Raw genomic sequence first — 23,381 nt, forward strand, 5'->3', positions numbered from 1 at the left:
AACCAGAAACTATGTATGGATACGTAGATACAAAATTTTGCATGCAGTTTCAAATGGTTTACTAAACTATTTGAATCTTCCTGGAGTCAGTCCATGGTCCCTGCCTGGGTGAAGGGCTCCTGCCCTTTTATGTGTAAACTCAGTTCCTGTCAGTCAGCTAAGGATATTTGCATTTAAATGCAAGCCACATTCCTTTGGGTATGATGTATAAAAGTAACCATTTTTATATAATTGTGTGCTTTCAAAAGGTCTTGACCCTGTGTAGTATTGTATGCTTTGTCCACATACCTGATTTAATATGGGATTTATATGGGATTTACTGTAGGATAATTTCTTTCATCTTTGATTTGACAATTTGGTAGCTTGGGCTTATCTTTTGTATACCAAGGACAGACCATTTAAAAAAAAGGATTTTCAGTATACGAACTGATTCATATGCAGCCACTTTGAGTATTATGTTTTTGGAATATATATGTAGATACATATCTTTGCAAAACATGACTCCTTTTTTTTTTTTCATTCTATTCATTTTCCTACCCATGTAACTAAACAAGAACTTATTAATTACACAGGCTGGAAGCGCAATTCACTGACCCCTAGGACAACCACTTTTCCTTGTCCTGGCTGTGAGCATGATGTGGATCTTGGAGAGCGGGGAATCAATGGTCTGTTTCGAAATTTCACTTTGGAAACTATTGTTGAAAGATATCGGCAGGCAGCCAGGGCAGCCACAGCCATTATGTGTGACCTTTGTAAGCCACCACCTCAAGAATCCACAAAAAGTTGCATGGACTGCAGTGCAAGCTACTGCAATGAATGCTTCAAAATTTACCATCCTTGGGGCACTGTAAAAGCGCAGCATGAGTATGTGGGTCCAACTACGAACTTCAGACCCAAGGTAAGTGAAGGAGCTATGAAGTTAGTGTATTAGACTTTATATGGTGAGATAAATTATACCAAGTCTAGAACCTGACAGAAAGAAACTAATTTTAAAAGCTGAGAGGAGAAATTAAGGCCTTATAAGTTGGATTGCTCCTGCTGCTGCTAAGTTGCTTCAGTTGTGTCCGACTCTGTGTGACCCCATAAATGGCAGCCCACCAGGCTCCGTCGTCTCTGGGATTCTCCAGGCAAGAACACTGGAGTGGGTTGTCATTTCCTTCTCCAATGCATAAAAGTGAAAAGTGAAAGTGAAGTTGCTCAGTCATGTCCAACTCTTAGTGACTCCATGGACTGCAGCCTACCAGGCTTCTCCGTCCATGGGATTTTCCAGGCAAGAGTTAGTGTGTTGCTAAACATCCCCAGAGCTTAGAAGGCAATAGTATTGTTCACTCTATTAAAACACAGTGATGTAGAATACCTGAATATTTGTAATGATTACTGAGAAATAGAGGAATAGTTATGTCAGATATAGTCGATACTCTTAAGACTGAGATAGTTAAAGTTAAAAAGCTTTTGTCCTTTAATATGACAAGCCTGTTATTGTCTAAAAGGTGTGGTTGGGCAACATTCTGACATTTTTGGTTACCTAAATTGTACCATGAATAAATAAGAGTAATTACAGCCTAATAGTTAGAAGCTTATGACATAATGGTTATATAGTATCTGAAGTGGAATTTGCATTTCTAAATATTTGGGTAGTTTCTGTAATAATGTACAAAGGAACTTCATGAATGAAGTTATAGATGAAACAGAGTTGTCTCTGAATGGATATTTGTTGAAGCTAGATAAGGATACATTGTGATGTATTTTATTATTCTTCCAGGTAAATAAATAAATAAATATTACTCTTTTTTTTTGAAAAAGGATTCTATGCAGTGTGGTTTGCCCTACTATGTGATTCAAAAGCAGAATGTGTTTTTGATATCTTTACTTAATACTGCTTTCTGATTTATATAGATTTAAAACATGTAATTGATTCTTTTGATTGATGTTCTCATTCGCCTAAACCTAGTAACTTGTGTGAGTATGAATTCTATTTATGTTCTTAAACGTAAGACACTGCGCATAAGACATTTCCATAGAAAAATGGAAAAAAGAAGCAATCTTCAAAGTTATCTTGAAACTGTGAGCTGAATACTTCTCATTTCATATTAAATGGGGTAGGACTGGTGGATTAAAACAAGAGCAGTCTGTGTTTGTGCTTTTGGAAATGACTTCTTTCTCAAATTATGCCAGTGTAGCAATAGACTTATTAAATACTTTAAAATTCACTATTATATTCCTTAGCTCAGCTTAAATGCTCAACCTACTGTTTGATGTGTCTTTTAAACTATTAATTAAATTGATTAGTACTGTTCTATCATGAAGGAACCTACAATTATTAAGTATGTTTTTGGGAGTTAATTTCATAAAGTTGACCATTTTTGTGTATAAATTACAGTCTTGTTCTATTTACAAATGTAAGATTGATAAGAGAATGAAATATGAATGTTATATCGAGAAGTTTTTTTCCTCCAAGTTTTATTCACTGTAGTAAAATTCTAAAAAGGTGTCTCTTATTCTATAGAATATTTACTTGTAATTTTGAGTTCTTGCATTCTTTGCATGAAGCCAAGCTTTATATTCTATTGTAATGGCTTTGAGAATGTAGGAGCCTGGATATGCCTAAAAATTTGAAATCTTTTCCATTATTTTTCCTGGAGCTACAGATTAGTATTAGGACTTTTTGTATTAGAATTAAAAAAATATATTTCTAAGCTATCAGACCAGTTGTAGCTGCTTAAAATATTATCTTTTGAAATAATGAACAGCTTTTTGATTAAAACAATCCTTTTCTTCCAAATGAAAACAGCTATATTATATAAAATTCAGTTTAACTATGATGATAGTTTATGGAATAAATAAAAAGGTAGAAACTAAAATCAGGAAAGCACAGTTCTAAATTTGTTCAGTGTGTGGGTAACCAATATGTAAAAGCAAACATTTGGAACCTTATATGATGAGTGTTCCAAGTTCCTTAGTAACAGATTTCTTGTGAGGATAATAAAGCGATAGGTTCTCATAGTTGTTTGTTTTAATACTTTATAAACATTGATCATAATCATGAATAATTGCCTAGTCTTTGTGGTCAGAGGACCTTTCTAGATTTGTTTAGGCATTTTACTGAAGTCTGATAGGAAAGGAATTTTCAACTTCTTAGCACTAAGTTTAGGGGGAATAACATTTACATAATTGAGCATTTGAACCCTTAAATTAAAAAACAATAATTCTAATGTAGACAATTTTCATACAATGGACCAAATGCTTTTATTTCTTTTTACACTTTTATTACTTTAAATGGCATTAGTTAGTGATTTTATAATGCAAATCCTTGTGTTTTGGTACTTTATCCAATTACCTGACATCTTTTGAGTGTCTCGTAAGCTATGAGGACCCTTAATCCCACTTTTATCCTTTATTCAATAGATTTTGATGTGCCCAGAGCATGAAACAGAGAGGATAAACATGTACTGTGAATTGTGCAGGAGGCCAGTCTGTCATCTCTGTAAGTTGGGTGGGAATCATTCCAATCACCGTGTAACCACCATGAGCAGTGCCTACAAAACCTTAAAGGTAGAGCTTATTTTAGAACTAAATTTTGATTCTTTATAACTTTAGACCTTTGACTTTTTTTCTGTATAAAATCATGGCAGACTGTGTGATCTGTTTTACTGAAATGAGTTAACAGTCTGAAGCATTACTTAATGATCTGCTAATGTTAGGTTGTTAGTATATGTGACCAGGCAGCTCTTTGTCCTTGTGATGTGCTAGTTCTAAAGTCTGAGTGCTGAGAGGGACAGAGGACTCTTCATTATGATCCATCCCTGTGTGAGCCCAGCGCCATGACCTGGAGTGTGGTTAGCAGCTTTTTAAAAACGCTTGATTCTTGTTGCTTGCCAGTAGAATAAGTATAAACTTTCTTGTCTAGTCTGTGGATACTAGCTAAACCTGAGTTACTTGCTGTCTGTTAACATTATACATGGCCCTCTTAATACTTTTAAATTTGTTTTTTTTTTTTTTGTTTCATTCCTTTTTCCTTTTTCAAAAGGAATTCATTCATTTATAAATCCACCACCCATTTAAATTGTTGTCTCCTTTAACAATGTGTGTATGTGTGTTTTGGCCTGTATCTAGTTTGCATATCTACCTACAGTTTCGGGTTTTGTGTTTAATGGATCTGCCACGCTCAGCCTGGCCTCTTGAACACGTGGGTTACCGGTTTTGTTTATTGCCCACCTTTGTTTACCTAATTCTGTCAGCCTTTGTCATTTGTAGGTCAATTGTGACTGGTTTTCCTCATCATTTTGAGTTGGATTCCCCTCCTGCCTTGCACGCCTGGCAACTTTTGATTGGCTGCCAGGTGTTGCAAAGCTTACCTTGTTGAGCGCTGGTTATTTTTGTATTCCTGCAGTTCTTTGAGGGTTTTCTTCTAGTGTGTGATTCATTTACTTGGGAACAGTTTGCTCCTTTTGGGTCTTAGTGTTAAGCTTTGTTAGGCGGGACAGAGCAGCGCTTCGGTCAAGAATTAAAGATTTTAAAATTTAAAAAAAATAAAAAATTTAAAAAAAAATAAAGTAAAGTTGTTTGTTTACTCTTCCCAATACCCTGTGAATTTTGAGGGTTTTAATGTTTTTTTTTTTTTAATCTGGCTGATGGGGAATAGGCGCTGTTCTCAACTTGTATGAGCTCTGAAATTGTTTGTTTCAATTCTTCTGGGCGATATTTTGCCCAGCCTGTTGCAATTTCCTTACACACATGAATTGACCAAAGCGCTTGTGAATAAAGAAGAGAGGCCCTTGGTAAATCTCTGGAGTTCTTTTTTTTGTGGCCATCTGTTCTTAGGCATTACAGTCTATAACCTCTGGCTTTCCCAGACTCTCAGCTCCATCTCTTCTCACAGGAGATCCTGAGCCTAGTTTGAATTCTCTGCGTATCTGCATCAGGTCTGGGAAGTCTTCTCCAGACAATAAGCCGGGGCCACCATATTCCCTTCTGGCTCTGATGGTAAAGAATCCTCTTGCAATGCAGGAGACCCAAGTTCCATCCCTGGGTCAGGAAGGATCCCCTGGAGAAGGAAATGGCACCCCACTCCAGTATTCTTGCCTGCAGAATCCTATGGACAGAGGAGCCTGGTGGGCTCCAGTCCATGGGGTCGCAAAGTCTCGGACTCGACTGAGCGACTGACACTTTCACCACAGGCTCATCTTGTTTCCCATCCCTCAAGGTCACTGCTTTTTGTTTCTTGACGTCCAGTGTCTTGAGAGCTGTTCCGTTTGTTCTGTTAGTTGTTTCAGGTGAGGGAGTAAACCCTGTCTTAGTTTCTCTCTTGTGCCTCACAGTGGCAGTACCACTGTTTGCTCATTTTAACTTTGGCTTCGTTTTGTTTCTTACTGGTTGAATATTACACAAGTTGTCCAAAAAAGTTTTTTTTCTGTTACCTGAAATTAACCTTTGGCAATAATATACACCTGAGTTAACCTTTGCATTCTGTTGTTAATTTCTCTCATTTATGTTTCAGACTTTAGAAAAAATAGACTCTCTATGGAGTTCTTAGTTTATTCACTTTTTAGTAAGGATAAAATGATTTAAGTTGGCTAAAAATAGCAAGATCTCCGAAGATCGTCCTTCTTACTTGGTTTTAGGTTTTACGTCAGAGGGCTTCATGATCTAGGTGACAGGTTTATGACATCGTTTCAGTTTTGCTCGCTGGAGTGTTGCAGGGGGCGATTACACACTCTGGTGGGCCTTAGAGTCTCCTGGGACACTTGGTAAAGTTACAGAGGCCAGTGCTGACCTCCTTCAAGGAGCTTGGGCGTCTGTGTTCTCATGGGTTCTCAGGAGGTTGGTACTCACCAGCATTTGAGAACCAAGCTATCTTTGAGCAGCTCTGGGGTCCTTGAGAATTTACCCTCTCGTCAGTTCCTGGAGAGCTGGGGTCTTAGTAGAACTAAGGGGCTTAAACCTGCTCCCCAGATGAGATGCGCTTCCCGGGTAGAGTGTCTAGTATCAGTGTCTGCTGCATATACGTTTTTGGAGGCTGATGAATAAATGGGCCACTGATTCTTGGTTACAGCAGATCTCGTCTTAGCATAGACTGCCCAGGTTTAAGGGGACTCAGAGGACTGGAGCTGTCTCAGGTAAAGGCTGCTGTGGGCTGTGGACTTGCTCTCAGCGTCACAGCTCACTGGAACCACGCAGACCGCGGACCGTGTTTCTGAATTCTGTCCTCTCTCCTCTAGCCTGTTTAGCCCTGCTAACACCATCTGTTGACTTAGAACTAAGTCCAGTTCAGTTTAATTGTCCAAATTCCTTTCTTTGCTGCTGTAGCTAAAAAGAGTGCCAGCACTCACACCCAGTGGGTTTGGTCCTAACGTGAGCCAGACAAGGGTGGGGTCCTGGAGGAACTGTGGTCTTCCTCACGGCTTGGTGCGGAGGCAGTGCCTCTGCCTGTGGCAGCGTGGTTAGTGTGCATGAGGAAGTTTCTAGTTCAGCTTCTTATGGTGTCAGGTTTGTGTTCAGCTTTGGTTTCCTCGTCTGGGAAATGCTGTATTAAGACACGAGATTTTAATGTCTCTTCTGATCCTTAACACCTGCAGTTTCCTTCTTGGTCCCATCCTGCCCTGATTCCTCAGAAGTCTTGTTCCTCCACCTAACAGGCCTTTCCTCTGTCCCGCTATTGAGTCACGAGGGGAACTCCATGGGCCTGATCCTGGGCGTCCCAGAGAGTTGTAAAGGTGGGTCCTGCCAGAGAGACCTGTTACTTTGATTTCTGTGTTAGACCTTGTAACATGGTCTAAGTGAAAAAAAAAACAGAAACAAAAACAAAAAAGATGATACAGGAAGGAGACTCATTCCTAAAGCTTTGATTCTCTGCCCTGCTTCTTAATAACCCTTCTCAGCCCTTGGTCACCAGTTGTGACCAGAAACGCCCAGATCTTCTGTCAGGGCTGCAGCTTGCGAGGTGTTTCCTGGATCTTCCTAGTCTTGCTTAGACTCAGAATACGTTGTCTGTCGCCATTTTTTAGCCCATCATGCTTCAGGGTATGATTGTTTGTTTTAAAATGTATTTTAGGCATACTATGTTTTGTGGGCTGTGCTAGTGATCTCCCAAAACCTGTGACTGTCTCTATGGTAAACTGTGCCGGTGCCAAGGTGACTGCTTTATAAACAAGTTATTCAGTAAGCTCTGAAAGTTGCCTGTCATTTAGACATCTGTATTTTCATCATCGTATATCGTGTGACTGTTTAATGACTATCTAGGCTGGGATGGACCATGAAGGTTACTTTGAAAGGGTCTCTGTTGCTTTCCTTGGTGTGTGTGTGGGGTGCCAGTGTTTCTGAGTGTGCTGTGAAATCTAATGGAAGAAAGCACTGTTTGGATTGCTACTCTTCTGTTTCCTTTGAAGCTTTGTGAGGAGTCATTCTGGGAGTAATGATGGGAGACAACAAAAATGTAGTCTGTAGACTCGGAATTCTTGAGTGACCTACCTTGCTCTTTTTGTTTGTGTGTTTTTAGGTAGCCTAGTTCTAATTGCTCATGTATCTTTGGGCCTGTGTGCTTAAAGCCAGTTAACAACAGTAATCACTGTAGCTGAGAGAGGAGGATGCTGTGTTAAGAAAATTCTGCAAGCCCTTTGTTACACTTCTCTTTCTACTTATTTGTGTTTCTAATATGTTCTAACAGGAGAAGCTTTCAAAGGATATTGATTACCTTATTGGCAAGGAGAGCCAGGTGAAGAGTCAAATTTCTGAGCTAAACTTGTTGATGAAAGAGACAGAGGTAAGTGATATTTTCCTTTTCTTTTATATGTCAGAGGTGGGGTTTGCATATTTTTCATTTATTCATCTAGATATTCATTTTTTCATTCATAAAATCCTAAGGGTATTTTATGAGCTGGGAGTAGAGTTTTGTTAGATTTTCACCCCTGTTTTTCTGGGACTAGGAAAACAAAGGTAAGGAATGGAATGCTGTGTGATCAGTGCTGATAAGAGGTAGTGATTATTATGATACTGAAACACAGATGAAAACATTATTTTCCTTATGTTGCTACTTTTGAGACCTTTTTTTTTTTTGAGACATGTCTCAAAAGTAGCAACATAAGGAAAATAATGGCTTTCAAAATTATTTTTTTGCAAAACTAACAAATTGCATTTGAAAGATGTATTGTATGTTAATAGGACTAGGTTTATTTAAATTTCCCAGATATTCTTAAATATATACCTATCATATGTTCACCAAAAGACATGTATTAGAATGTTCTTAGCTGCAAAAAAAAAACATAAGAAAAGGATGTTTATAGCTGGATTATTTGTAATAGCCACAAAGTGGAAAGCACTCAAAAGCCCATCAATAGTGGGATATAAATAGCAATGATGAATGAATATCTAAACTGTGGGCAACAATGTAGAGAAATCCTGCACTAATATTGAAAGGAAGATGGCAGACACAAAGGAGTACTTGCTGTGGGAGGCTAAGAAAGGCAAAACTAGGCTGTGGTGTTCAGGATAGGAGCTGTTGAAGAGGTGGAGGGTTAGAGCCTGGAAAGGTTATCTGGGATACTGGTAGTATTACTTAATCTGAATGCTGGTCACATAGGTGTGTTCACAAAAACTCTGTGATCCTTACACTTATGTATACATTTTTCTCTTTGCATATTATATTTCAGTAAAAAATTGGAAAGATTGATAGCATTTTAAAAATATAGCAAAAGAGGATAGAATTAGGTTATTTTAAAATTCTAAATATTCTTCACTGACTTTGATCCCTGTTTCTTTTCTTTATTTGAAATAAATTGAAGGTCGTTTACTCTTGATCCCTTTAAAAGTTTTTTTTTTTTTAATGTTTATTATTTATTTATTTATTTGGCTGCACAGGGTCTTTTGTGGCATGTGGGATCTAGTTCCCCCACCAGGGATCAAAAAAAGGGCCTCAGCATTGAGAGCTCAGAGTCTTAGCCACTGGACCACCAGGGGAGTCACTAAACGTTTTAATTAAATATAAAAATATTCTGATTAGCTTGAGACTTATGTCTTAAAACAAATTCTTTCTAAAAGTGGGTTAAATTATTGAAAAATTGGGTGAATTAGCATGTTACCAGTATTGCTTTAGTTTTTAATATTTTACTGATTGCTTTCACCATCCTAAGTAAGTTGGTTTTATGTGTGATTTAAAAGGTAGGGTTTTGCTTTTCATATTGGTGTCTGATTGACAAACTCTTCACAGTTTACTGTAATCCCCTAACACGTGGCACATTATCACCCAGACAGGAGGTCGTCAGAGATTATCTTTCATAGTGTTCTCAGTCATCTGCCTTTACTTTTTAAAGCGTGTCTTTGGCTGTGCTGGGTCCTGATTGCTGTGCAGACTCTGTCGAGCTGTGGTGAGCGGGGGCCCCTCTCGGGCGCAGTGTCGGGGCCGCTCATCGCAGGGGCCTCTCTAGCTGTGGAGCACAGGCTCTGGGGCGTGCAGGCTTCAGTGCTTGTGGTGCACGAGCTTAGTCCCCCCGCGGCATACCGACTCTTCCTCGACCAGGGATTGTCCCCTGCGTTGCCAGGCGGACTCTTAATCTACTGTACCACCAGGGAAGTCCTGCCTTAACTTCTGAGATAAGGAAATCCAGTGCTTATTTTTGAGTTTGTCATTCAGGAGCTTGAAAACTGAGGAATTCAGGCATTAAGTATTCACGTAGGCACTGACTCCTTGAGATCCCGGAGAAATTATTTAACATTTTTTGTACCTTTGACCTCAGCTGTATTTGTAGGTTTATCAGTAAGAGTCTTCTGTACTAGAAAATCTGTCTCCGTTCTCGGTAAAGATTGCCATACTATCTTTTTATCTATAATTATACTTTGCTGGAAACAGTCTCCTCTTTACCTGTGTATAATGATATTTCTGAATTTAACGTGATGTCACTGAAAAACTACCAGAATGCCATCACCTTCTTTCTCTCCTCCCATCCCCCCTTTAAAAAATTGGCTGTTGGGGTTAGAAAACAAGAGAAGTAAATCTGGAAAAAATTTCCTTTCATTATAAATGTTGGCCAGAAGCCACTGAAAAATGTACAGTGCACTTGTGCCATATATTGTCAGCTTTTAAGAATGTTCTCGAAGACTCGGTACTGTTGGCTGCTGCTCTGAGTGTATTATGAGTGCTAGTCTTATTTCCAAAGTCAAGTCAATCTCTGATGTTGTGGACATCCAAAATGTTCAATAGCATCCTATAGAGAGGATCATTTCACGGCAAAGTAGTGGAATAGCTGTGTATGTAGTGAAAATAGGTGACATTGAGCTATGCAGTTATGTATTAATAAATAATCTTTCTCAATCTTCAGAAGAGCCTGCGTGGTCTCTCTTATTCCTAGTTTTCAGAACAGAAAAATAAGACTAAAGAAGTTGATTTGCATAACATGTAATTAAATCAGTATTAACTAAATTACAATTTATTTATTACTGGGTTGTCTGAAAAGTTCGTTTGGATTTTTGCATAAGATGTTACAGAAAAATCCAAATGAACTTGTTGGGCAACCCAATATATCACTAATACTAATTTGAAGAGAAAAGTTACAATTTTATATCTTAGTAATGTAACTTTTTTCGGTTTTATATCTGTGGTTTACCTTTTTAAAAAATTGGAATATGGTAGAAAGAATAAAATTTCTTGAATTAGAAATGAATAAATAACTGCAGAATTTTTTTTTCCTGTGTCCTCAGTTAAATAAGATAATTTCTGCCTAAGTTCCTTCATATACAAATTGAACATTGCTTTTTATTTCATTGAATACACTGTTTATTGCTGGACTTTGGAGATTGAAAGCTTACGGAAATACAGTTATTATAAAATCAAAAACTATGTGTAAAAGTTGCTGATCATCCCTAATTAAGTGCATTTGATGTCAGGTTATTGTTCTGACAGCTTCAAGGCGTCAGACAAAATCTTCTTCCTTCCAGGATTTGGGTTTGTCGTGCTGAATTTTGACATGAAAAGACATTTGGATTTAGCAGATGAGCTAATGCTTTGCTTGTTTTACAATAGTGTAACGGAGAGCGGGCTAAAGAAGATGCAATTACACATTTTGAAAAGCTCTTTGAAATCCTAGAAGAGAGGAAATCATCTGTTTTGAAGGCAATTGATGCTTCTAAGAAACTAAGATTAGACAAATTTCAGACTCAAATGGAAGAGTACCAGGGGCTGCTGGAGAACAATGGGCTGGTGGGGTACGCTCAGGAGGTGCTGAAGGAGACGGATCAGTCTTGCTTTGTCCAGACGGCAAAGCAGCTCCACGTCAGGTATTTTGATTTGAACTGACAGTCTCTCTAGCAGCGTCATTAAACACTGCTCCGAGTTTCTGCTGTAGCTCTGACGGCTGCGGAATGCTGGGTTGTGTGCAGTAGCTCTTGCTTCACTCTTAACCGAGTGCTGAGTGAAGTTTTCTTTTGTTAATCTCATTGCAGATATTTAGTCTAATGTTCCTTTTTAAAGAATCATTTTTATATAAAACATTTTATATCTGTCTATAGAATACAGAAAGCTACAGAGTCTTTGAAGAGCTTTAGACCTGCGGCTCAAACTTCTTTTGAAGACTATGTTGTTAACACATCTAAACAAACAGAACTTCTTGGAGAATTATCTTTTTTCTCAAGTGGTAAGTTTTAATATCAGCATACCTTCGCCTTTTTGGTTGGAATTCGCACTGTGTGGACTACACGCGGGCTTTCCTGGTGGCTCAGCGCTAAAGAATCCGCCTGCCGGTATAGGAGATGCAGGTTTGATCTCTGGGTCGGGAAGATCTCCTGGAGAAGGAAATGGCAACCTACTCCAGTATTCCTGCCTGGGAAATCCCAGGGACAGAGGAGCCTGGTGAGCTACAGTTCTGGGGGTTGCAACTAGTTGGACTTGACTGAGTGACTAAACAACAGAATCCACACAGATTCTCTTCAGCTTGACTTTATAAAGCAGCAGCTCAGTTGCCCATACCTTTCTGTCCTAAAGTTGTATGCCATTTATGTTTTTATAACCATGTTTTTATGCCCAAAAGCTAGGTTCTATTGGTTTGTATGTTTTTAAACATTGTGTGAATGGCATCACGCTATATGTGTCTTTTTTGGTAAATTGCTTTTTTGAGAAATTAGGATAGATATTTGTTAATGTATGAAGTTCTGGTTTACAGCTGTATTTTAGCTTTAATATTCCATCATATAAATAACTTTCCTACTGAGCGACAGTCTGTTCCTGTTTTTTATCTGTTGTAAACAGCTCTATCAGACATCTTTGTCAGTGTTTCTCTGTGCCTGTGTACGAGTTTCCCTAGGGCAGAAGCCTGGAAATGGTATCTCCCAGGTTAAAGGTGACTCTAAGATGTTTAAGCGTTTACAGTGCTCTATGAGTTTGTTAGGGCTGCTGAAAGGAAACAGCACTGATTGGGTGGTTTAAACACCAGAAATGTGTCTTCTCAGACTCTGGAGCCTGGAAGGCTGGGACGAAGCTGCTGGGCAGTGTTGGTCTCTCCTGACGCCTCTCTCCTTGCAGAGCAGCTGACCACCTCTCCTTGTGTCTTCACATGGTCTTCCCTCTATGCGTATCTGCATCCAGATTTCATCTTATAAGGACTCCAGTCATATCCGTCACGTTGGACTAGGTCCACCTTAATGACCTGATTTTAACTGTGGTACTTCTTTAAAAGCCCTCTCTCCAAATAAAGACACATTCTGAGGTAGTAATACTAGGGGCTAGAACCTTGGCAGGTGAATTTCAGTCCCTGATGTTTGCCTGTGTTTGTGTTCCGCTGCTCACCAATAGGGAGGTAGTCCATTCCTCTTCTCACCTTGTTCATCTCCTTCAGATTTCTCTTCATGGTGAACAGTTACAATCTTTGGAAAAGTATGTGTGTGTGTCCTTAGTTGCTCAGTTGTGTCCGACTCTTTGCAACCCCATGGACTGTAGCCCGCCAGGCTCCTCTGTCCATGGGGATTCTCCAGGCAAGAATACTGGAGTGGGTTGCCACGCCCTCCTCCACGGGACTTCCCAACCCAGGTCTCCCGCATTGCAGGCGGATTCTTTACCATCTGAACCACCAGGGAAGCCCAAGAATACTGGAGTGGCTATCCCTTCTCCAGGGGACCTTCCTGACCCAGGAACTGAACCTGGGTCTCTTGCATTGCAGGCGGATTCTTTACCAGCTAAGCTACAAGGGAAGCCCTTGGAAAAGTATAAGCTTAATTATTGTGTAGATATAGATGTGTAGATTTGTATTTAGTCAAAGGAAATATGTCTTGTTAAAAAGTTACATACTGAAAGATTATTACTATGACCATCTTTCTCTTCCAGTCAGTGCCTGAATCTCCTTTTGACTATATACTTTTCTTATCTATTCTCTTTTTCCAAAATGTATACTTGAACTGCTTTTATATGTATGTTATTGCTTGTTTACTTAGGAGTACAAGGTCCTTCCTCCTCTGGGTCGGCAGGGGGTGGGGGTCCCAAAATTGTCTTTGGAAGGAGGAGATTGAGGTTGGGTAATCTCAGGCTATGCCAGTGCATAACGAAGAACCAGTAAAACCTGTGGGTCAGGATGTAAAGTGGTCACCCGTCTTCCGCCTGCTGGGTGCTCTCCTCACTGTTCCCTGCATGACCATTTTTTTAGTAAACTGGGTTAAAAAAAAAGAAAAGAAAGAGGTATAGGCTGAGACATACCGGTCATGATAGCTGTTTTTAACTTTAAAATGTAGTCTGGCTGACTTTTTAGATCCCTTGGCTGCTCAGAGACACACAGACATATGCTGTCCGTTGCTTGCACACAGCTGGAGGATAACGGAGACGTCTGCTTTTCATTCCGTGTGTTTCTCTGTGATTTGGTATAAGTGTGTGTCTGTTTATGTGCGCGTGTGCACGTACAACCCTTATAGCTTATTTTTACCATATGACCAAAGCGGTTAATCTGTTTGGAATTTATTCTGTGGAAAAGATTATGAATACATACAAATATTTAGCTGTGAAATTTTGATCATTGTATTTTTAGTGAAAAATTAGAAACATGTTTCTGAAAATAGTTAAGTGTTACTACAGTGGAATACCACTGGGAGAAAAATACTGGCAGGAGCTATACAAAATTATTGTACTGATAATCTTTGAGGTACTTAATTTGTGTGTGTGTGTGTGTTATGTAGTTTCTGATTTTCTTACAAAAATATGTATCTTGTTAATGCCAAGAAAAAGTCATTTTAAATTGCTTTGCAATTCTGAGAAAGATAATATGAAAGGAAATTATATAATATTTTGACATTTATTATTATACTAACCAAACTTAGATTTTAAAACACTTACTAAAATAACTTAAAAGAGGACAGAAATTAGAAATTTTACGTCCAGGGTTGTTATTTCAGTAGATGGGCACTGAAGGGTATATGGTTAGAAATTTTGATTTATTACATTTTAGAATTAATGTGGAAAGCTAAAATTGTTTTACTAAAATTGTCTTATTTTTCATTCTTCTTTCCCCTTTCAGTTTTAAACATAAATATACACTTTAAAAATCTCTTTTTTTCTTTCAAAATTTTATTGTGACAAAACTTATCCTGAGATCCACCCTCTTAAATTTTTGGTATAGAATATGGTTTTGTTGTCTATAGTCACAGGGTGTACAGCAGATGTCTAGAGCTTATTCATCTTGCTTAACTGAAACTTTATGCCTGTCTATTAATAAGTACACATTTCTCCCTGCCCCCCAGCCCCTGGTAACCACCATCCCACTCTTTGATTTCGTGAATCTGGCTATTGTAGATCCCTCACATAAGTGGAATCATGACATCGGCATTGGTCTTTCTGTGTCCTGCTCGCTTCATTGAGCCTGTCCTCAGAGTCCATCCATGTTGTATTTGCAGGAATTATTCTTTTACTTATACACCTTATTCTAAATATAGAAAGGTCTTGGACAACAGAGAAATCCTTTAGTTTTTGTCAATAAATCATTTTTACTGAGGAAAAAATAAAGGTTCTGAAATAATAGTTTAATGTTGTTTTCTGTTTTATAATTCTTTCAGGTGTAGATGTGCCAGAGATCAATGAGGAACAGAGCAAAGTTTATAACAACGCTTTGATAAATTGGCACCATCCAGAAAAGGATAAAGCTGATAGCTATGTCCTTGAATATCGCAAGATTAATCGAGATGAAGAAATGTTGTCTTGGAATGAGATAGAAGTTTGTGGCACAAGTAAAGTTATTTCCGATCTTGAGAGTAATTGTAACTATGCTTTCAGAGTAAGAGCCTACAAGGGTTCCATCTGCAGTCCTTGCAGCAGAGAGCTGATTCTTCATACTCCTCCAGCTCCAGGTAGTGTGAATACTGGGGATAAGAAAAGCGTACAGTTGGAAGAGACCATGATAAAAAATAAACCTGCTGATATGTCTGTGCAGACCTACATTAAAGCCAGCTCTCATTTGTAAAAGATTCTAGAAAAGTAGATTCTATATCCAGCTAGGATTTAGAAATAGAATGAATACTTGAATTTCACCATGCAGGCTGAGAATAGGATTAGACTTCTAACTGATGACAGGTACAGAATAACATGACATTTGAATGTTTAGGGTTATTAATTTAGAATTAAAATAGTGTAAATGCTACCTTACAAATTTTAAATTGTATAATTCTATTTTTTTGATCAGTTTATAGAGATCTCTATTAGCATAGGATCTGGGTAGGTATTTTAGACATTTATTGGTGTAATCACATGAAGTATAATTTTAGTTAACCTAATTCTGACTTGTCTGGCTTTTCTAACCCAGTGATTACCAGCCCATGGGGATGGAAGGCGCGTATTAAAGCCACATGGATGGCCCTCCTTCCCCTTCCCCACACGGAGAGCTCCTTCTACCCAGCACTGCCTCTCCTTTCCAACTTGGTAACCCCCGGTACTACTTAAGCAAGGCCTGTACATGTTTATAGAATGAGAATGACTTACGGGTTAGCTGATGTTCGCTGACAGTGTTCCCATGGATAAGGGACGTATAGAGGCAAAGTTACGCTCGTGCTGGTGAACGGGTAATCATTTTGCCCTTAGATGTTCCTTCACTTGGCTCTTGGACCCCATAGCTCCTGTCCATTTTTTGTGGCTTATGTACCCAAATTTTGTGCACTCTGCCTTTCCTTGCCGTTTTGTCCAGGTGTGCTATTCACTCTTTGTTTTTCATGTATATTGTAGCTAATTAAGAAAAAACAACCACCACCACCAAATGCATAAGGTTGGCTAAAATTATTTTTCTTGAATTTTAATAATACCCAAAAGAGAGTTTTAGGGTGCATTTACAAGTATTAAGTAAACATTCTATGGTTTATGCAGTTTCCACTTTGTTTTCTAGTCTGACTGAAAGTGGAAGGAAAAATAAGCCTGAAAGTAGCTGCTGTTTTCAGCGAAGTGGAGGGGGGTGGGGGAGGGGAAACATGGAAGACTGTCTTCCTTTTCTCCGGGAGAAGCCATATGAATAGGGTGACCATCTAAATTTATTTTGCAAACTGGGAGACATTTGAGATTGAAAGCAAGCGTGAATTGTCATCCCAGGACAATAGGCATTACCGGGAAGACTGGTCAGATCTCATTCATGGAAAATGGTTTTAGCTTGTTAGCAACATGGCAGCCCACTCCAGTGTCCTTGCCTGGAGAATCCCCATGGACAGAGGAGCCTGGTGGACTACTACAGTCCATGGGGTCACAAAGAGTCAGACATGACTGAATGTTAAAATTTGTCATTTTAGCTATTTTTAACTGGATGCATCAGTGGCATTAAGTACATTCTGTGCACCCATCATTATAGTCTCTGGAACTTTTTCATTTTTCCAAATCAATACTGCATCCATTACACAGTAACCCCTCCATCCACCCTTCTTCCAGAGCCTGGCAACCTCTGCCTCTATGAATCTGCCTATTCTAAGTACCTCGTGTGGGAATGGATTTGCACAATCCTTTTGTGACTGGCTTATTTTCAAGGTTCCTCCATGTTGTGACATGTATTAGAATTTCCTAACTTTTTTAGGTTGAATGGTATTCCATTGTATGTATATCCCACTGTCAACTTAAAAAAAAAAACCCCAATGGGAGAGTGTTATTGGGGGCAAAATGAGGACTGCAGTCTGGGAAAGCAGCCGCTCAGATAGCTCTGAGAAACTGCTCCAAAGAGGCAGAGGGGAAGGTCAGTACATGTGTGATTTTGGTGAAGGGAGAGTCCTTGCAATCAAGCACATTTTTTTTTTTTCTTCAGAAGGTTTCTGCTAGTCACAAGGAGCAGTCGTCACCATGAAGGATTATAGTGCTTTTTTAGATAGGAGGCGATAACAAGAACTGGGCTCATAAACTAGGCTCCTGAAAATAGAGGGGTCCTACAGTCCACCCTCCCCGCCTGCCCACCCCTGCACAGAGGGCCTCATTTCTGCTCTCCACTCTGAACTCGCTTCAGGGGTGTTGAAAACCAGCAGCTGCAGCAGCACATGATTTAATCCTTGCAGAGATGGATGGCAAGTGCTGGTGGCAAGTGCCAATTTGAAGTTGACACCACATTTTCTTTGTGCATTCATCTGTTGACGGGCATTTGGGATGTTTCCACTTCCTGGGCTAGCTGCCAATGAATGTTAGGCTTAATGGGTTTAAGTTGAGAGGCTTAGGAGAGTAGTGTTGTCTCCATTCTGCAGTTGAGGAAATTAAAGTTTAGGTTAAGCTCCAGTTAAATGTTTGAGCTAGGAATTCAAACTCAAGTGTCTCTGAACCCAAAGCCTGTGCTTTTTTTTTTAAAGCAAAACACTATTTCTCGTGTCTGCCATCTTGATTGGTAAGGAGAAGACCTTATTAAAATTGCTAATATTTTCCGTATTTATAAAATTCGGGCTTCCCTAGTCGCTTGGTTGAGAAAGAATCTGCCTGCAAGGCAGGAGACCTGGGTTTGATCCCCAGGTCAGGAAGATCCCCTGAAGAAGGAAATGGCAACCCACTCCAGTGTTCTTGCCTGGAGAATTCCATGGACAGAGGAGCGGGAAAGGCCACAGTCCATGGAACTGCAAAGAGTCGGACATGACTATGCTAACTTAGAGATAAAATTTGGAATAAATTTTAAGAAAACATGCAGATATTTTTGAAAATATACAACCCCTTATTTTAGGATAAAAGAAGAACAGGTTCAGTAGTATAAGGTGTTTCGGTGTTTAGGTTTGCTGTGCCTATTCCAAGGAGCTACAGACATAAATTTCTCCTACACTGAAAATGTTTCTTCCACTTTGAAATTTCTGAAAATTTTCAGGTATAGAGAATTACTGGAAATCATTTCTAAGTTGGGGTTTTGATTTGTGAGTAGGGTAGAATAATATTCTTCCTCCTATCTCTTTTTAGTAATTTCTATTTGAAAACCTGTTAAATTTAACCATAGAGTGTAGAAATGCTAATAAATAATTTGCAGGCTAATTGTAAGCTCTGTTTGCAGTTTTCAGTTTCCTCTTTGATGAAAAATGCGGCTATAATAATGAACACCTCCTGCTGAACTTGAAGAGAGACCGTGTGGAGAGCAGAGCTGGGTTTAACCTCCTGCTTGCTGCGGAGCGGATCCAAGTGGGTTATTACACCAGCTTAGACTACATCATTGGAGATGTTGGGATTACTAAAGGGAAGCACTTTTGGGCCTTCCGTGTGGAGCCGTATTCGTACCTGGTGAAAGCGGGCGTCGCTTCCAGTGACAAACTGCAAGAATGGCTCCGGTCTCCCCGGGACGCAGTTAGTCCAAGGTAGATTCTTTTATTGATCTAGATGTTGATAATTCTTTAATTCTGTAAAATGTAAATATCCTGGTTTAGCAAGGCAAGCCTGAAAGTGGACTTGGATTTACTTTCTGCATTTAGAGTATTTAGTATTTAGAGTATGCCTTTCTTAGATTTAGATGTTTTGGCTGTGCTTATGTGGCTGGCTAAGAAAAGATGTCATGTTATCTTGTATCACACCATGACTAATGAGCTTTAGCAGTTAAATTCTAATGCTGTGAGGAAACAAGTCTTTTTTGGGTACAGCTCTTGATTATGGTATAGTTTCACAATTTAGAATACTCAAAGGCTTTCATATCAGTTGTCTTAATTATAAATAAAATTGCATAAATAATGTTTTTTATTTATTTTAGTCGCTCAGTCGTGTCCGACTCTTTGCAACCCCATGGCCTGTAGCCCTCCAGCCTCCTTATTCCGTGGGATTCTCCAGGCAAGAACACTGGAGTTGGTTGCCTTTCCCTTTGCCTCTAAATGCCATGTTTCACAATTGGTGCTAAATGGATACAGTTTCTTTAAACTGTCCTATAAGTACTTTAAAAATTTGGTCACGGAAAACATGTTCCCATGGCAAAGAATTTCAGTTTCTTGAGAGTGACTATTTAACTTTCTGTACAGTTTAGTTTTGTTACATGATGTAGTGTGAACTCGTCCAGACAGATAATTTCTGATCACTTACGTCTGCAGAAATCCCAGAGTAACAATCTAAGTGACAGGAAAAACTTGTTGCCCTAAAATGAGAAATTGAAATAACAGCGGAAATTGAAATACGGAAATAGTTACGTAAACATAGTGGCATGTCTACTTGGTAAATTACTAACAAGGTTAAAAAGTTTATAACATGAGAAATGCTAGAAGTGAAAAGACCTGATTGAAATGGTTGATGTGCTGTGCTCACAAAGGCACTAATATGAGAAGCACACTGCCTAGGGAGAAAAATGGAAGGAACGTTGCGTCAAAATTTTCTTTAAGGCGTTACTGTTTTGTAATCAAAGGAGAATAAAACTGTTCATGATACTTGCCTGCATCACAGAGCCATGTAGAAAATCCCGACCAGGAAACAACAGTTCTTGGCAGGAGAATGAAACATGCTTTTTTCTCCTGCTTTATTTTGTAGCGCCCATTTATTTTACGTAGTCTGATAAAGTCTTTGGATTAGGGGATCTGTGTTGGTTACTGTTTTCTTATATATGATTTTATGCTATAAATATTCAATATTTGTCAAGTCTCTTCCATTTCATCCCCCTCCCGCTTTATTTTTAATAGGCCAAAATTACTAATTATTTTTAACTTCTCATCTGTTTGTTTATATATATAGGTAAAAATGGATGATACTTTATGACAGAATTTGGGTCTGAGTCTGTGGTGTAATTCTGAGTGACATTGCATAGTCCTTATGTTTCTAACTGATTATGGTTTAACAGAAAGGTTTTGATGTAAAAGCAGTTACAGTTGATTTTAATTTAACTCAGTGTATATTATCTGGTGAAAATGTTCTGAAACGACTTGCAGGCCTTTGGATGAGGATGCAGATGGATTCTGCTCTGTCTGTGCTGTGTTTTAGGTACGAGCAGGACAGCGGGCACGACAGCGGCAGCGAGGACGCCTGTGTTGATTCTTCGCAGCCCTTTACGTTGGTTACTATAGGTATGAAGAAAGTCTTTATTCCCAAGTCACCTACTTCCAACGAACCTGAAAATAGAGTCCTTCCCATGCCAACAAGCATAGGAGTTTTCCTCGACTGTGATAAAGGCAAAGTGGCTTTCTATGACATGGATCACATGAAATGCCTCTACGAGCGCCAGGTGGACTGCTCCCATATGATGTATCCAGCGTTTGCCTTGATGGGCAGTGGAGGAGTCCAGCTCGAAGAATCCATCTCAGCAAAGTACCTAGAATACCAGGAGAACATGTAGTCTACGCATTTGGTGTGATTTAGGATGAAGAATGAGCAGAATGCTGCCTCGGTGTTACCTTTGTAACTAATTATATATCATCTGAGTGTTGTGTCACCACACTTATTTTTTGTGTATGTTTCTTCTTCAAACACAGAAAACCTAAGCAGCCTTTCTGCCTTTCACAAATGCTGGGGAGAGACGTTCTTTCCTAGTTAACACTGAGATGGGTGACTGGACTTTCTTTTTTATGCACAGGAAATCTAATTTATTTGTATCAGCTTGTGTTGCTGTTACTTAGACATTCCTTGTTTTGGGCTGGGGGGAAGGGATCCAAAAGTATTTATTACTCTTCTTTTGGGTTTGGTTTTTCATTTTTGTATCATGTTTATGTCCTCAGAGGAGATATTTTTTAAATGCCTTATGGATAGGAAGTAGTACTAAGCATGGTGTTGTGCATTTGTTTTTAATAGGAAAACAAAGGTATAGATAGATAAAATGAAAAAGGCCATAGAAATAGTAGTATATTTAAATGGAAAATTATGTATTTAAGAATATATTGCCTAGAAAATGAATACTACTGTTTGTTCTTTTCTGAGACCACAGACTGTAAGGACATTTTAAAGAGTTTTCTTGGCTGGTAATGCCCGTACTTGCATGTGTAAGAAATATGGTTTATCGCAGGAAACACAGAATTCTTGGCTAACACATGAAGCTTTTCACTTTGTATGATTTTTTGGGAAATTTTTTTCTTCAATTTTTTTTTTTTTTAGTTACTCTGTGAGCATATTTGAGCTTATATCAAATACTTATTTTTCATAAATACTAGTGACAATAATGATGCCATTCTTTTGCTTTTTGTGTCTTGTAATTTTCATTTTGGGACACAAACATTACATATCAGATTGTCTTGGTTTATGTTTACATGTTTGAAAACTTCACAGTATATTTTCAGTGTCATTAAATATATTATAAAATGTGAAGTAGCTATCTGGTCAGTTGTATGGCATTTTCTCTGGCTCATTGGTAATAAGCATTTATTCTATAAGGAAATAAAAGTATAGATTTGTTTAGAAATAATAACTGAAATCATAATGACTGTGTATACCCTTCTTAAAAGTCGAACGTTCTTTGAAGAATTACATTTTATCTAAATTTTATCCTCATTTTTGAAGGATACTCTTTTTTGGGTGGTTTTATTTAAACTGGTTAGTTTTTTTTAAAGTTAGAGTATTCAGGAACTAGACTGTTAAGTATATTTAGCGTTAATCATTTCGGAATTCTTTTGATACATTTTAATTGACTAACCAAAACTCTTAGCTCTGGCTTTTTTGTTGTTGTTATGTACATATATTAATGGAAATCTGTTATTCAGGTTGGTAGCACTAAATTCGTACCTTTTCCCCCAGACCCAGGAAGGAAATATCATGGAGAGTTTCAGTGTTGAGTAAGCTTTGTTTCCCACCTGTGAATAGCACTTTATGACATAGGCTGAACTAAACAAATATGCAGTGTTACGTGGATCGTTGTGCAATAAAGCTGCTAACGTCACATATATGGTGATGTCTGATGGTCTCAAGCCTGTGAAGTGCATATCATGTAGACATTTTAAATATAAAGCTTTAATAGGGATAGGAAAGCTGCTTAAAACATTGTATGCTTCTGCTGCTGCTGCTGCTGCTAAGTTGCTTTAGTCGTGTCCGACTCTGTGTGACCCTGTAGACGGCAGCCCACCAGGCTCCCCCGTCCCTGGGATTCTCTAGGCAAGAACACTGGAGTGGGTTGCCATTTCCTTCTCCAGTGCATGAAAGTGAAAAGTGAAAGTGAAGTCGCTCAGTCGTGTCCAACTCCTGCAGACCCCGTGGACTGCGGCCCACCAGGCTCCTCCGCCCCTGGGACTTTCCAGGCAAGGGTGCTGGAGTGGGGTGCCACTGCCGTAGCTGCATATAGATTGTTCTCTTGAACTTCTTCCATTTTTAATAAAAATTAAAAGTAAGTCAAATGTCATTATTGAAGTTTGCATTCCAGGAGTTCTCAGTATGTTTATATGGAAAATAGAAGCAGTGTATGAAAAGATGTTTGACTGAATATATTAACCTAGAGGTAAAGTTCTATTTAAAATTACTTGGGGCATTTGCTAGCTTTAATTCTTGTGGAAGGAAGGGATCATTAGAAAAGCTTAACATCAACAGGGACTCTTGAATAATGCGGAATTAGGGGGGCTCCACTCTGTATGCAGTTGGAAATCCCAGTGTAACTTTATGATTGGCCTTTTGCCTCCTCGGTTCTACATTTAAGGACCCAACCGACCGGGGATTGTGTAGTACCATAGAATGTGTTCATTAGAAGTGGACCCGTGCAGTTTAAACCTGTGTTGTTGAAGGATCAACTGTCTAAATTGATCAGTTTGTCTAATATTTCTTTTTTAAAAGTAATCTATTGTTTCTGACTGCTCTGGTTCTTCAGGGTGGCACGTGGGCGCTTCTCCTGATGCGGCTCATGGGCCCTGGAGCACACAGGCTTCGGTAGCCGTGCCACGTGGGCTTAAGGTCCCTGGCATGTGGGGTCTCAGTTCCCCGACCTGAAAGCAAACCCGAGTCCCTGGCGCTGGAAGGCTCTTTCCTAGCCACTGAACCACCGGAGAAGTCCCATCATATTTCTTCTTTGACCTATAGTAGGTCAGATATTTTTCAGATGAGTAGCCCCTCCGTTCACATTTAT

At 39.0% G+C, this 23,381-nt stretch overlaps 1 protein-coding gene across 3 annotated transcripts in view; it reads left to right on the forward strand.

Annotated features, from left to right (window-relative positions):
• TRIM36 (tripartite motif containing 36) overlaps positions 1 to 22,213 on the forward strand; it is a 42,627-nt gene extending 20,414 nt beyond the window's left edge. For all 3 annotated transcript variants that reach the window (XM_005685038.3, XM_018053731.1, XM_018053732.1), the window contains 8 exons: positions 573 to 898; positions 3,406 to 3,552; positions 7,664 to 7,759; positions 11,012 to 11,265; positions 11,497 to 11,621; positions 15,016 to 15,306; positions 18,438 to 18,735; positions 20,330 to 22,213. In XM_005685038.3, the coding sequence (XP_005685095.1) occupies positions 573 to 898; positions 3,406 to 3,552; positions 7,664 to 7,759; positions 11,012 to 11,265; positions 11,497 to 11,621; positions 15,016 to 15,306; positions 18,438 to 18,735; positions 20,330 to 20,681 (1,889 nt within the window). In that variant the 3' untranslated portion in view covers positions 20,682 to 22,213. The remainder of the gene's footprint in view (positions 1 to 572; positions 899 to 3,405; positions 3,553 to 7,663; positions 7,760 to 11,011; positions 11,266 to 11,496; positions 11,622 to 15,015; positions 15,307 to 18,437; positions 18,736 to 20,329) is intronic.

This window comes from Capra hircus, chromosome 10, assembly GCF_001704415.2.
Source record: "Capra hircus breed San Clemente chromosome 10, ASM170441v1, whole genome shotgun sequence".
Taxonomy (NCBI): Eukaryota; Metazoa; Chordata; class Mammalia; order Artiodactyla; family Bovidae; genus Capra; species Capra hircus.